The 15,762-nt window shown below is 31.1% G+C and overlaps 1 protein-coding gene across 1 annotated transcript in view; it reads left to right on the forward strand.

Annotated features, from left to right (window-relative positions):
* raptor (regulatory associated protein of MTOR complex 1) overlaps window positions 1-15,762 on the forward strand; it is a 106,379-nt gene that overhangs the window by 16,031 nt on the left and 74,586 nt on the right. Inside the window, exons 4-5 of the mRNA XM_067270075.1 lie at window positions 9,532-9,612; window positions 15,005-15,151. Coding sequence (XP_067126176.1) covers window positions 9,532-9,612; window positions 15,005-15,151 — 228 coding nt within the window. The remainder of the gene's footprint in view (window positions 1-9,531; window positions 9,613-15,004; window positions 15,152-15,762) is intronic.

The raw sequence follows: 15,762 nt of genomic DNA on the forward strand, positions 1-15,762 counted from the left end.
CTTTTTATAGCTCAGACTTGAAATTTGAAAATATTGTAAATCATAACATTTACATAAGTTTAAAATTACTTTTAAATAGATGAGAACATTAATTTTAAAATTTATTTAGGTGTTGTAAATATTGAAAAACAGATTACTATTCATTTATTTGCAGTTTATTCCAAAATAAATACATAATTTTTTGTAAATTGTAATAATTTCCATTAATATTACAATTTACAAAATATTTTATCTTTTTACTCATTGTTAAGACATTTTTCTAGCTTGAGGTTAAAAACATAATATTTATTCTTCTAAATAGCTACTTTTACCATGCTGTTTGCTTTAGAATTAAAGTAATGATTAAAGTCGTAATTTCATATAACAATTCTTTATTATCGGTTTATGGATTATAAATGAATTGTATTTCATAAATTTAAAAATATTAAAAATGACATTCATAATTCAAATTTTTTAATATATTAATTGGAGTGAAAGATTTTTGAAAAAATGTATATCCTATCACATTTGGTAAGCATATAGATGATGTCCTCAGGACTCTTGCTCAGTCAAGGATTTAAGAACATTTTATATGACAACTTACTGAATATCAATGATAATCTACTATTGTATTGTTTTATACAAGGCTTTGCAGATAAAACCTTGTTTTATTACTGCTCAAAACACTGAAGACCTTCTATAATGTTATGTTATGTATGAGATTTTATACATAAGATCTTTTGTACACTTCTGATTGAGCTAAGGAATATAAAAATTGTTAAATTACAATAAATGTTCTGCATTATTTCTTGTAAAAATCAATCCATCTACAGAAAATTTCTATCTATGACTGGAAACAAGATGATAAAAAAATCATGAAAATTAACTAGTTGGCATTTTATAGACAATAAATAAATTGTTGTGGAATGACTAAACATATTATCTGAAACAGAAAGTACATAAAACCATCATTGCACTGGTCTCAGTTGCCATAATAATTGAGGACTTTCACCAAGTGTTACCAAAATTATTTGTACTGCAATAGTGATTGTATATGGTGCTGCCATCTGGGGTAACTCAATTAGGAAAATTCATTATAAGTCTAGTGGCTCTTCATATTTATAAATCTTACCATATTGTGCCAACTAATGCATTTCTGACCATACTGTCTTAATAGACAGTATGTCCAGAAATTCCATTCATAATGTCATTCTTGGTCATTCTAAAAGAATAGCATAGTCAATGGCATAATATAAACCATTGACTGAAAAAATGTTTATTTCAGTGATCACATTTCCAAAAAAATACTTTTTGGAAAGCAACTGTTGGACTTTACTGTTACTACAGTCTCATTAGACACCTTCAAGTGCATTAAACACTTTTTTTGGTCTTGACACAAAAGGAATCTTAAAACTAATAGACCACCCAGCCCTTGAACCCAATATCCAGATCTAGCATTTACAAGGTTTACAAGAACTGTTTCCAAATTTTTACTGATGGTTTGAAAACAGGCATAAAATAGTTACAGCTTGTGTTCTTTACAAAAATAATATATAGCTAGAAAAAAGATTTAGCTTTGTCCATATTGCAAAATCTATCAGGCTGAACTGCTTGCTATAAATATAAATAAATATTAAACATACTGTATTTTTAATTTGAAATATGTCAGAAAAAATATTACAAAAAAACTGAAATAAATTTAAAATTAAAACAACAATTTCAAACTTTTAATAGGAAAGGATACTTTTTTATAATATTGGTTCTACTCCTTGTTAACTCTAATTCTTTGAGGTGTTGTTTATTCATGTATTTATCTATTTACATTGTATGTTATGTGTAAGTTATTCCTTAGAAAAAGTTAACTTTTGTGCATGTATATGTGTATATATGAGGAGTGTTCAAATGAAAAGGTACAAAATGACGCTGTGGGTATAATTGAAGTCTTTATTCAAAGTAATCACCAGAGGCCTGAGCACAACTATCCCACTGTTTAACAAGCTGAAGGATTCCCTGTTCCCAGAATTCCTGTGGCTGTGACAAGAGCCAGTCCTCCACTGTGTCCTTCAGTTCGTCGTCCGAGTTGAAGTGCTTCCCTTTGAGATGTTTTTTGAGCGGACCAAACAGATGGAAGTTGCAGGGTGACATGTCCAGGCTGTAGGGCGGATGCTCAAGCTGCTCCCAATTGAACTTGGCCATTACACTTTGTGTGACCCTGGAGACGTGTGAATGCATGTTATCGTGGTGCAGAATCACTCTTTCCATGAGCAGCCCAGGCCGTTTGCTCTTGATGGACTTGCATAGGCTATGGAGTGTCTCACAGTACACATCACTGTTAATGGTTTTTCCATGCTGGAGGAATTCGATGAATATGGATCTTGGACGGAACACATAACTGCCTGCTTCTCTCCTGTGTCATGTACGGGCACACACGCTTACCTGTTTTCACTGGATGAAAGAATTAGGTCCCTCTCTTCTGAGGCTAATTAGAGAATTTTTAGATGGGTCTAAAAATATGTTTGATTTCCTGCAAAAATGCAAAAAACACAGCTGAAATAGTACAGTAGAAGCTGAGTTCTTTAGGGTAATCCTTAATGCTTTCTTTTTCTCCTCAGGAGAGAAATTTCCAAAAATCCCTCTTAATGTATGTTCTCATAATGTATCCTAACTGTGTACCAAATTTCAACTTTCAACTCTTAATTGTTTTGGCTCTGCACTTATTATTATTATTATGTTGGGTTAAGTGAGATATACTCGGTTAACACCGGTGGCTGTGTACTATGCCGGACCAAAGTCAAGGCATAGTAACCAAAACAGAAATTAAAGAAGTGTATCAGTGTGTGTGTCTGTATTCAGGAATTTTCTCACAATATGACATGTATTCAATATAGTGGCCTTCTGTAGTGTGATGTATGTGTTTCTATTCAATTGTAATGTGCCCAGGCTTTTGTGTAGTGTGTGTGGTATGACGCCTGTAGAAGAGAGAACAACAGGTACAATAAGCACCCTATCCACCCTCCACAGATGCCTTATTTCCTGGGCGAGTTCTGTGTACTTGCTAATTTTTTCAGTGCATGCGTTTTGTATATTGTGAGTGTTTGGAATGGATATGTCTATAATGTATGTGATTTTATTGTGTTTGTCAATGAGTGTGATGTCTGGTCTGTTGTGGTAAATTGTTTTATCTGTGATTATGGCTCTGTCGTAGTACATTTTGTGCGTGTTGTTTTCCAATACTGTCTGTGGGATGTATTTGTAGTATGGTTCGTGGATGTCTAATAATTTGTGTTTCTTTGCAAGCTCTTGGTGTATTATATTTGCTACTTGATTATGTCTGTGTAAATAATCTGTCTGTGCCAAGAGCTTGCAACCAGAGGTGATATGTTGTATAGTTTCTGGCATGACGTGACATTTTCTGCATGTGTCATTTGTGAGTGTTGCATCTTTGAGTATGTGTTTTCTGTAGTTTTTAGTATTTATGACCTGATCCTGTATGGCAATCATGAATCCTTTCGTCTCCCCAAAGAGGCATCCCCGAGCTAACCAGCTGTTTGACGCAGTTTTGTCAACAAAATCCTGGGCCAGATCATAAGGATGCCTGCCATGGAGTGCCTTTCGAGCCCACGATTGCTTAATGGTGTCTATGCTTTTTATATGTTGTGTTGTGTCTATATGATGTAAGTGTAAGTTTAATGGTGTGTTATTCGAGTCTGCTAGAGTTACTGCTTTATGTAATTGTGATGTTTTTTGTAGAAAAACTCTCTCAGTGACTGTATTTGTTTGTAGTGAAGGTTAACTATGTCAATCAGGCCACGTCCGCCATCTTTATGTGGAAGGGTTAATCTTTCTGTGGCGGATTTAGGATGATGTTGTTTATGCTTAGTAAGTGTAGTTCTTGTTTTCCTTTGGAGTTGCTCGAGATCTGTGTGAGTCCAATGTATAACTCCGAAAGAATATGTGAGTACTGGGATGACATATGTGTTTATTGCTTTAACTGTGTGTTTTGCATTTAACTCTGTTCTGAGAATAGCATTTAACCTACTTTGGTATTCTTTAATTAATCTTTGCTTTATTTGTGTATGTTCTGTTAGTTTGGCCCGTTGGAATCCTAAATACTTGTAGAACTCGCCCCCTTCCATGGATTCAATAATGTCTCCATTTCCAAGTGCAAAATCTTCTTTCTTCAGGATTCCTTTTTCTATGTGAACTGTTTTGCATTTATCTAGGCCAAATTCCATTTGTATGTCCTTGGTGTATGAATGTGTGATTTGTAGGAGTTGATGAAGTTGTTTTTGTGTGGATGCATAAAGTTTTATGTCATCCATGTACATGAGATGTGACAGTGTAAACTGTGTTGTTTTTTTGTGTCTAATATTGTAACCATATTGCGTGTTGTTTAACATGTTGGATAATGGGTTCAGGGCTAAGCAGAACCAGAGAGGACTCAAGGAATCTCCTTGAAAAATTCCTCGCCTAATAAAAATTTGTCTTGTTTGTATGGAAGTGTTACTAACCCTGAGATGTAGTGTTGTTCTCCAGTGCTGCATAGTGTTTTGAAAGAATGCAATGAGTGATGGATGTATTTTGTACATGTGTAGAATATGTAGCAGCCAACTGTGTGGAACACTGTCGAATGCTTTTCTGTAGTCTATATATGCCATGTGTATGTTTCTGTGTTGTCTGTGTGCTTGCCGTAGAATGACTGAATCTATGAGTAACTGTTCTTTGCATCCCCTGTGGTTTCTACGACAACCTTTTTGCTGTTCTGTTAGAATGTTGTGTTCTTCAACGTGTTTGTATATTTTGTTTGCGATACAGGATGTCAATAATTTGTAGAGTGTTGGAAGACATGTAATTGGTCTGTATTGTGTGGGGTCTGTGGTATTGTTGTTTTTAGGTTTCATGTAGGTGATGCCCTGAGTAAGAAAATTTGGCATGTCTTGTGGATTGATGATGATGTGTGTTAGATGTTTAGCTAGTTCCTGGTGCAGTGATGTAAACTTTTTGTACCAGAAATTATGAATGTTGTCTACACCAGGTGTCTTCCAGTTGTGTGTTCTGTTAACAGTGTATTGGAAATCATGTATGTTTATTTCAACACAGGGCATAGTTGGTATGTTGTGTAAGTTTTTGTTCTCCTCCTCGATCCATCCTGCTTCAGCATTGTGCGTGACAGCACTGGACCAAAGAGAAGACCAATATGTTGTGAGTTCTTCTTCTGTTGGTGTGCCACTGTGCTGTGTATCAGTGTTTGCTTTGTTATTAATTTGTCTGTAAAAGAGTTTTTCATTGTTTGTAAATAATTTATTTTGTTGTTTTCGTAGTGTACATGTTTTGTATCGTTTGAGTCTACGTGCTTTGGCAGCAAGTTTTTGTTTTAGTGTATCAATGTATTCTGTAATGCGTGTGTTGTGATGTTCATGTTTTGTGTGTGTTTTTATTTTCTTGAAAATGTTTTTGAGCTGTTTCCTTAATTTGGGTGTTATGTTGTTTTTAGTGTATTGTGTTAGCCTGCCTAATTGCTGTCTAATGTCATTTATTTGTGTTTCTATTCTTCTCTGCCAGGCAGGCTTGTGATAGAATTGTGTTTTCTGTGTATTTGTCTGTGATTGTACTTTCAGTCCATGGTGTGTCACTACTGTGACTGCCCCAGCATAAACTAATGTATGAATGTCTGCGAGTGTAGAAATTGAATGAATGTAGTGTGGTAGTAAGTGAGTGTTTACATAATTTAGTGTTTTTCCTACTTTCTTTGACGTGTTGATTTTTGGTATTCGTGGTCGTTGTGTGGGATCTGTACCTGTATATTTAGTGAGTGTTTCCTGAAATATAAGTGAGAGCGTATTAACTAAATCCAAGTCTATGTTATCAGTGATGGATGAGGAAGTGTCTGTAGTATCATTAGTGGTAATTGTTGTATGTGTGTTATTATCAATGCTTGTTGCTGGATTATCCTGACAGGTTACCTGATCTTCATTAATGTTAGATGTTTCTGTCTGTTGATGTATTTGATCAGCAACCTGTTGTTTGATAAGTTCAAGTGTTGTTTGTGGAATAAGGTTGTTGTGTATAATTGTTCTTTTTTGATCAACAACCCTTTGTTTGGTGACAGTGAGATGAGGATACTGTTGCGTGAATCTATGGTGTAGTTGTTGTCTGTATGCTGTCATGTTTGTTTCAAGTTTTGTGATCGTGTAATAAGTACGGATGATAAACTTGTTCATTTCTACTGTCCATTTCATCCGTTGGCGTGGTTTTCCGGCCTTTGTGGTCTGTGGATGCATTGCCACAGAAACACCAAGGCTGGGTTGGTTCCTCACATCTGTTGAGGGCATTGCAGTAGCCATGCTTGGGCCGGTGCTGCTTTCGCCACCGGTAACCAAGGGAGACTGTGACCTATTTTTCGAACGTGAGCCTCTGCCTAACCCACGAACGCGGACCTTGTTAACCCGGGCGACGTCCGAGCCGGTATCACACTTTGATCTAGTTATTACCATGATGAATATCTCCACAGAATGTGGGCGTGGTCACTCTTAGCTTCATTTCTCCCCATAGACCTTACTGGCATGGGTGTCCCTACCAGGAGCTTATGCTCCAGTCTGCATTGCCCTATGGATCAGTAAAATTACTGGGCTCTCCCACCATGACCAGGTGGTGACCACGGGAGAGTTATTATTATTATTATTATTATGATCATCATTATCATCATCATCAACCCATCTTGATTATATTATAACATTGAAAAAGTGCAAAAATTGTCAAAAAAAGCTGTATTTTCTTCTTGGTCTTCTTTTCTTCATCTGGCACTGCAGATACTCATAGAGAAAATACTGCTGGGTCTAGAAAGCTCAGATTTTAAACTTAAGTCTTCCTTGTCATCAGTGAGGTGCTGGAAAAACTTCTAGGTTAATAGGTTAAAGTTCATAGGGTTTCTCAATGGAGCTATTTCAGTTTTATGGCCTAATTTTATACTTATACGGTAAAATTGCATCAAAATGAATGATTTCCTTTCAAAATGTTATTCAGATTAACAAAAGCTCAAATTTATGCAAATTAAAATTTTTTATAACAATTTTCTAAATGGCATATCAAAAGTGTACAGTCAGTGCCAACAAAACTTTTTCAATATTCATTTCAGCAGGCGCTGACTCAATTGTATGTCATCATCTTATGTCTTGATGTAATAATACAATTATTAACCAAAAAACAATTGATATCCAAACAAAAACATGAGATGTAAAAAATTTCACCAAGTAAAAAATCTTATGACGATTTAGACTATGGTAAAATTTTTATTAGTTTTTCTTTGGTAAAGACTAGCTTTACCAAAGTCCATTCAAGAGTTTTGTCTATATTATTGTTGTCTACAAATTTCCTCTAAGCACTATGCTCATCTTTACCAAAGAAAAACTTCTAAGAAAAAATTTGACTGTTATGTTAATTTTCATAAGTTTTTATTTGGCACAATTTTTTTCTCAGATGTTTTTGCTTGGATATATATTATTCAAGGTTTTGGTTTTAAAAAAGTGTTTTTATAATTACACATCATATTAAAATATTTAAAAAATTTATTTATTTTTTTCTTAATTTCATTAATTGAAAATGAAACTATTGTAAAATTATTATTATTAAGTGTTAGAGAGAAAGAGCCCTCTCTTTCTCTCTAACACTTAATAATAATAATTTTACTTTAGTTTCGTTTTCAATTAATGAAATGCTAAAGCCAAACAATTACCAGATTAAATTGGGCTACATTACTGCTGCTACTAATAATTATTAAAGTGCCATAGTGAGTGATTACAGGCTATGAGTGTTGAGTTGTTTCCTGAGTAACTAGTATGGTTATATCTAAATTAAATATGTCTGGAAGCAAGGGATTGGATGGAGGTTAGTTGCATGCAATTGGCCAGTCATATAGTGCAAATCAACTTTAATGTTAATTGGAATTTAAACTTGGCATATAATTCCACTGCATAACCTATAGCCCCTTTCAAATTATCCCTTTCAAATTATCCATCATTTCAGATAGATAATCTTGTGGGTTATCTGATAACCCACAAGATTATCCATCTGAAATGATGGTAATCTACTCCTCTTTTGTCAGTTTCATAAAGGTTTATCTTTTTCATCATTTCTTGTGTTCTGCAATGTGAAGACTGTTTTTATCAAGTTGAGCAGGCGTCATTTCATACTCTTCATCATCTTCTGGAGAATTTATACCTGAAGTAGCAGCTGCTTCCTTTGCAGCTCTTTCTAAATGTGAATGTTGTTTAGCAAGTTGTTCTACCATGGCCTCTAACCTTAAACGTTGTTCATTCACATTTAGAAAGAGCTGCAAAGGAAGCAGCTGCTACTTCATATGTAAATTCTCCAGAAGATGAAGTGAAGACTGTTTTTCATCTGTATATTTCCTTGTGGGTTTCTTTCATCCCATTAATTAATTTATCAATATTTGTAAGCATGATACCAAGTTTTATAAATTGTCTTATTCTCTGTTAACTTTAAAACTTACTTTCAAATTTATCACATTTTTATTAAAAAAATATGTTTTGTTAAAGCTATAAAAGCTAATTGTATTTACATTTTTAAATAAATTTGAATGTTAGAAAACATTACAAAATATATAAAGAACAACTCATAACTCAGTTTTTTTAATAGATCAGAGCAAAATGACCTTTGCTGAAATTATTGGGCCCAATAATAGCCCAGAAATTTTGGCAAAGATTGTATGGCTTTGATCATTACTCTGTTTAAAGATGTAAGTACTCCAGGAGATATTACTGGAATACTTACATTTTCTGAGAATTTGTTTACTTTCATTTCCATCTTATTGTTATATTTATTAATCACTGCTGGAAATACTCAAAGCTAGCTTTTAAAAACATTAATAAATAGAAACAGTTTTAATGAAGTAGTTTTTACTTATTATTAACTAGAGCTAAGACATGTTGGATAACATGTCTAGATGGACTGCTGCAAATAAAGTTTAGCACTTTAATGGTTAAACTAAAAGAATTTCAAAAATTTTTTGTTTGTTTAATTAATTTATTATGATGAATTTTTCTAAAGAAGACATAAAATTCAGCGTTATTATTATTAGTTATGTAAATATTTATACAGAAATTAAATTCTTTTACAGTTTTTAACAATTTTCATTGAATAATCACACAGGAAAAATAATAACATTAGTAATAAGACAAATTTATATGCAATAAATAAACCAATATATTAAATTGTTTAGTAATGGTAAGTGTATGTTTATATATCATAAAAAATGCAATATGTGTAAAAATGTCATTTGTCAAAAGATATTAAGTTTTGCTATATAAAATATTTAAAAATATTAAAGATTTTATATATAAGAATCTAAAAAACTCTATTAATTTTGTATTCATTATTTTTAATATTTAATAAAAACTGCTATAAATCTGATTTCATTAGTTTAAACTTGACTGTTTTAAAATAGAATATTGTGAATAATTAAAATATTGTACAGTATTTTATTTTATAAATACAGTAACAAATTTATAATTTACTTATATATTTATTTTTTAGGATGAAAGAGTTTTGTTTCATTATAATGGACATGGGGTTCCCAAGCCAACTGCTAATGGTGAAATATGGGTATTCAATAGAGTAAGAAATTTATTTGTTTATATTTAAATAACATATTTTTACAAAATATGCAATAAATAATTTAATAAGTTAATAATATGAAATTTTAAAGTGTTCATTATTAAATTAACTTAGAAGGAGCAAAAATTATTGTGACGACATCACAATGCCAGGCTGTAATTTTTAACCATATTTTTAATTTATTTAATTTAAAATATATGAACTGGATCTCATATTATTAGTGTCTTGCCTCTGTACATTATACTTTTCCTGATAAACAGTCATGCTGGTCAGCTATGTCAGTGATTCTCAAAGTATATTCTCAATATGAATATATGTAAATAATTCCTCAAATTACAAACATCCATACTTATGATGGCCAAAACTATTGTATTAAAAAAATTATTTTTCAGTCTAAACAAGCAGTTTCATTTATTAATGGAGTTCTACTTAATTTAATGTAATACTATAATGGGAAAATAAATAGTCTATATAAGAAAAGACTTGACTGACAATTTTATTCATGTTTAATATGCTGTAACTTGAGGCCATGTCATTAGTACCAAATGGAAAAAGTGGAACTAACTTTTTGTGGAGTTATTCAGTATGAGTTTACTATTCTTATATAAATTTTATAAGATTAAATTGAATTAATAATAAATTAAATAAATTTAAAAAAAATAAAATCAAAATCAATTCCACACAAAGATTGCAATATTTCTCAGTATGACTTTTTATTTCTTTGAATGTGGCTGACTATCTGCATGTACAGTAGCTTTCACCTCCTCATTTTTTTGTTTTTTGTTTCAGTGGATTTGTTTCTTCTTCTATTTCTTGGTCAGGAGAGGTCTGAATCCTGCATGCACAAAGCATTTTTAAATGGTCTTAATAGGAATATCTTGCTAGGCAGCATATATCCAGCAGACTGCATCAAGGGCAGTTATGGCTTTCAGAAATGCAGCAGTCATCTTGAACTGCTTTGCTACATTAACCATATTCTGAATCAATTGTTTCATGTATCATAATTTGACCATTTGAATAATGCCCTTATCTAATGGTTGAACGTTACTTGTTAAATTAGGTGGTAAGAATCAGACAAACATGTGACAACTTAACATCAATATGACTGGTGGAATTATTGATAAACAAGATCTTTTGATTATCCCATTTCATGTTGCAATTATGTTGGATCCACTCTATTGACAGTGGTATTCTCATCCATGCATTCTGGTTATGACTCCATGTTAAGGGTAGAAGACCCACTTTTTTTGTTGTTATTTCTGAAGGCATGAGGATAGGCAGCATTTCTAATCGCACAAGATTTCAGTTTCACTCCCTTGGCACTGCAGCAAAACAACAAACTAACATGTTCCTTTTATCCTGTCTTGATGGGTTGCTTTTTTTCCACCAATGATTTTATTCAAAGCTGCCGATAGAAGAAATCTGTTTCATCAACATTGAAAATGCTCTTTGATTCATATTCTTTAGCTTTGATGGGGAGATTCTTCCACCAGTCCTCAGCAACAACTTCATCAGCATCTGCAGAGTTCACACACAGACTTTTAAATGTAATGTTGTGTCATTCTTTAAAACATTGCAACCAACCATGTTGCTTTGAATCCTTTCAATTTAAGATGTTCTGCAATATTTCTTGCACTCTCCTGTAGCAATGTGCCACTTATAGGGATGTTTCTAGCTTGGCAGGATCAAAAAATTTCTAGAACTTTCTCATCCAGACAGTCATACATGCAAAAAGTAATCTGTGTTTGGTTTCACTTAAAATTATCTTCTCATGCATGCATTATTGCTGCCTTATTCTTACCAATAAGTGATATACTCGATTTTGAAATGTGCTATGCCATTGCAAATCTCCTGCATGATTCTTCTTTGGCTAGTTTATGGACATCCTTCTTTTCAATAGTTAATTCGTGTCTTGGTTTAGTAGCCATTTGTAACACACTGTACACCATATCAGGAGTAATAAGCAGAGAGACTACAATCTTATTACAATCCTGAGGTTTGCTGAGAGAAAATTCTTTATTTAACAAATGTTTTCAACCTATTACCGCAGAACATCTACAGGTTTTGAAGTAAATTTAAAAAATCGTTCCAAAAATAGAACATTGTTTCAAATTTTTTAAATTTAAACTACCGTATATCTCAGCAGATAAGACTATAGTTGAATCATAAAAAATGGCCTCCAAAATCCAGGGTTGTCTTATACGACAGATACAAAAAGAAAATTAGATTGAAATTTATATAAATTAAAACCATTATAAAAAGACAGACAACCATAATTATTTACTAGAAGAGAGTAGGGTATGTGCACAAAATTGAATAGCCCATAGAATGTTTTTGTGAATAGTCAGTCATTACCCGAATACCCAAATCAGTGCAAATGTTTGCAACAATCGCAAGGCAGTGCTGCCAGATGCAAGAAAATAAAATTTGTTTATTCGAAAAATTACAAATAGGACATAATTCCTTATACACTATACAGTATTATTATTCAGATGATGATCGTTGATCTAAACTAAATTTATAGGCCATTGATAGTTTGGGGGTCATCTTATAGGACAGATATATGCTAAAACCATAAAACTTTGACGAAAATTTATACCTCGTCTTATCTGAAGGTTGTCTTATCTGCCGAGATATATGGTAAATACAAACAAAACATTTTTAACCAGTAACAGAACTTTAATGCAACTTCCAAATGTTTCCGGCCTGCCTCAGGTTTTTAACTAAACTGACTTCCAAACTGGAATGTTAGAGCAAAGATGTTCAAAAAATCGATTTAAAATTTTTGAATACGTCAAATTCATTATGCTTAACATTTGTTATACTTTCTTAATTTTATTTTTATTTTGTTAATCTTATACTTTTCATAATTTCTTTATTTAATTAGTGCAATTTTAAATTTGTATCTAGAATAGTTTAAATGTAAAAATTTGTAACAGAATATTTTATTTTTGGAATTATTTTTTCAATTTAGTTCAAAACCTGAATGTGGCATATGGTAATGAAATAACTAACAATTGCCTGAAAGATCAAGCTAGAATTTGGCTAATTAAATGATTATTATAAAGCATTTTGACACTAGAATAAGATTTATATCTAAAGTTAATATCCTCTGGAAGCAAAGACTTGCTCAGGGTTCGAGTGGTGCAACAGGCAAGCGGAGGTTGCGGGTTCATGCCCCACCCTGGGTCAGTTCTTTTATTCCAGAAGAATCTAAATTTATTCAATAAATTATCAAAATTATAATTATTAATTTAATCAAGAGATGGTTCTTAACGCCTTCTTCTAGTGTCAAATTCCTTTATAATAATCATCTAATTAGCCAAATTCTAGCCTGATCTTTCAGGCAATCATTGGTTATTTTGTTATATATTCATCAGACTATCAGATGTTTATTATTTATATATACATGCCTTGCTTATAAATAATAGGGCTTCATCCAGTGCAAAGGAAATGGGTACCATTTAAAGAGATGTCCCATATGAGAGGTTTCACTATATTTCTTAATACTTTTCTCTCCAGTGACCTAATGTTCACTACTGTGATTTCTACAATAAGATTGATAATGTGGAATAATACATTTTATAATGTACAATGATGCTTTGCTGCTTCGTGCACACAGTGATAGTATTGTGAACAGACTGTAGATACAAATACCTAGATACTTTCCAGCATTGTTTCAAGCATTATTTGACCTATTTCCTTACTATTCCATCAATCATGACATTTTATCTATAGACTTCACAAATATGATGACAAAAGTCCATAAGTTTCTCATTTCTTGCATACAAAAACAGAATAACAGACTATTTTAAAGTTATCAGCTAACTGATTTGTCTTGAATGTATTGTATTAAAAACACAAAAATACACGAACATGATTTAATAATTTTTTTATGGCATTTATGGCTTGCCAATAAATGAGGGCAGTTAGCATACATGTATAAAATCACACTGCATTGTATGTGTAAACTCTAATTTCTATTACTTATTGCCAAATATAAATACTACATTATATTGTAAAAAATACATCTTCAGAATTTTTCAAGATTTATATATTAACCCTTTCCCGGCCAGGGTACCGATCTATCGTTACCCTATTTGTTTAGCAAAATGGCCAGGGTACCGATTGATCGTTACCCTGTTAACAATCGATTTTTATAAAATTTATCGACAACAGATGTCAGCACTTGACGGCATCGTCTTGTTTATCGTTCATTCTACATATTTTTGTCCAGGTGGTGTTTTGTCGACTTAAAAAATTTTAATTATCGGTTATTTTTTCTTAATTTTTCATTTTCTGATAATTTTTTATTTTATTTTTAGCATATTCATGCAATAATATTACTATAATAAGTTGATTTATGCTATAATAAGTTTATTCAGCTATAATATGTTAATATATCGTAAATATTTAAGTTATGACCTTCAGTTCTGATATTTTATATATTTTTTTTTAATTTTTAATTTTTTTTTAAATCTAAAATATTAGCAAATGTTACATCTATTGCTATTGGTAATCATATGTTTATTACAAAAATATATAGTCTTGTTTGATATGAAATGAATAAAGTATATTAGTTAATTATATTAGATGAAAGCAGAATAAAGTTCAGATTTCAAACAAATGTTTGATATAATGTGCGATAATTTCACAACGAATAAACGTACGTGCATAAATGTAATATCAAATTGTACAGAACAATATTCTACGTCATTCTGGCTCAGTGACAATAAGAATAAAGTAACCAGACAATGTTAATTTTGACAAAAAGTAACAAATTTTCAAGTTTGAATGTCAATTATCATATATTATTTTTTTTTTCTCATAAATTTTTCAAACAAACTTTATTGAAAAATGTCGTATTTAAAACTAACTATATTGATAAATATATGTGATTTTTTTCATATGAATCAAATAATAATTTAATTTTTGGTGAATTTTTAAAATAATATTGCCTGATTTACCTATTTTGACCTTGGCCGTTTTACAAAATAAGGGGGCGTGGCAAACGGCAGGGAAAGGGTTAAAAAAAATATCAATATACATCTATTTTATATAAACAATTCAAACCAAAAATCCAAATTATAAACCAGATAAACAATCTAGGAATGTTTTGTCCAAAATAAAGTAATTTTTATTGTCAAGCATTTTGAGAAGATATATTCATTTTTTGTTAATCATAAAATTAATGAAGAATATATGATGTGAAATGATGCATTTATTATACTCATATTACTTGTACAGAAATGGAACAATTGTTATTAAATTCACATATTAGATAATTATTTTGTCAAAATTTATAAATGTTTATCTTATTTAATATTTAATAAAATTATATATTTTATGTAATGTATTAGCTTTTTTCATGATAGAAATTTTTATTTTTCAGACATATACACAATACATTCCTTTATCTATATATGATTTACAACAATGGATGGGAGAACCATCCATTTATGTATATGATTGTTCTTGTGCAGGCCTTATTGTAGAATCCTTTAATCAATTTGCAATTCAACATGAAAGAGAATATGAGGTAATATTACTTAATTTTTCCTATTATAGAGTCATAATTGAGAATCTGGTTAAAATTAATTATTATAATATTGATATAAATTTACAGTCAGAATAAATGTAATTATTTTATTTTAATATTTTTGTTATATAATTTAAATTATCAACTTAAAAAATTAAAAATTTATTAAATTAAAAAAAATAAAATAATTTTTGTTCAATAATTTTTATATTATTTCAGTCATTTTACTATGAAAGATAACTCCCAAATCTGAAATTTTATCCACACAGATCCAAGTTATTTATGACAAATTTAGAGCTTGGGGGTTTTGTAAGAGTGAAAAACATATTACAACAATTTTATATAGGTTAATTTTTAAGTTGCTTTAAATATAAGCTTGTAAAGGTACTCATGTCTGACTAAAGAATATTAGGATTGTGAATATAAACATTCACATCAAACCCAATACATAGCAATAATTGGATTGTGATTGAAAATTTTAACATACTCTGCATATGCAGTACAAAAATAATTTATTTATTAAATACTATAATAATAATGATATATGAAATAAAAAATGAGGTGCTCAAACATGAATCCTGTTGGATCTCACAAATTGGTACAAATTCAGA

This window comes from Centruroides vittatus, unplaced genomic scaffold (genome assembly GCF_030686945.1).
Source record: "Centruroides vittatus isolate TY-2023 unplaced genomic scaffold, ASM3068694v2 contig_364, whole genome shotgun sequence".
NCBI lineage: Eukaryota > Metazoa > Arthropoda > Arachnida > Scorpiones > Buthidae > Centruroides > Centruroides vittatus.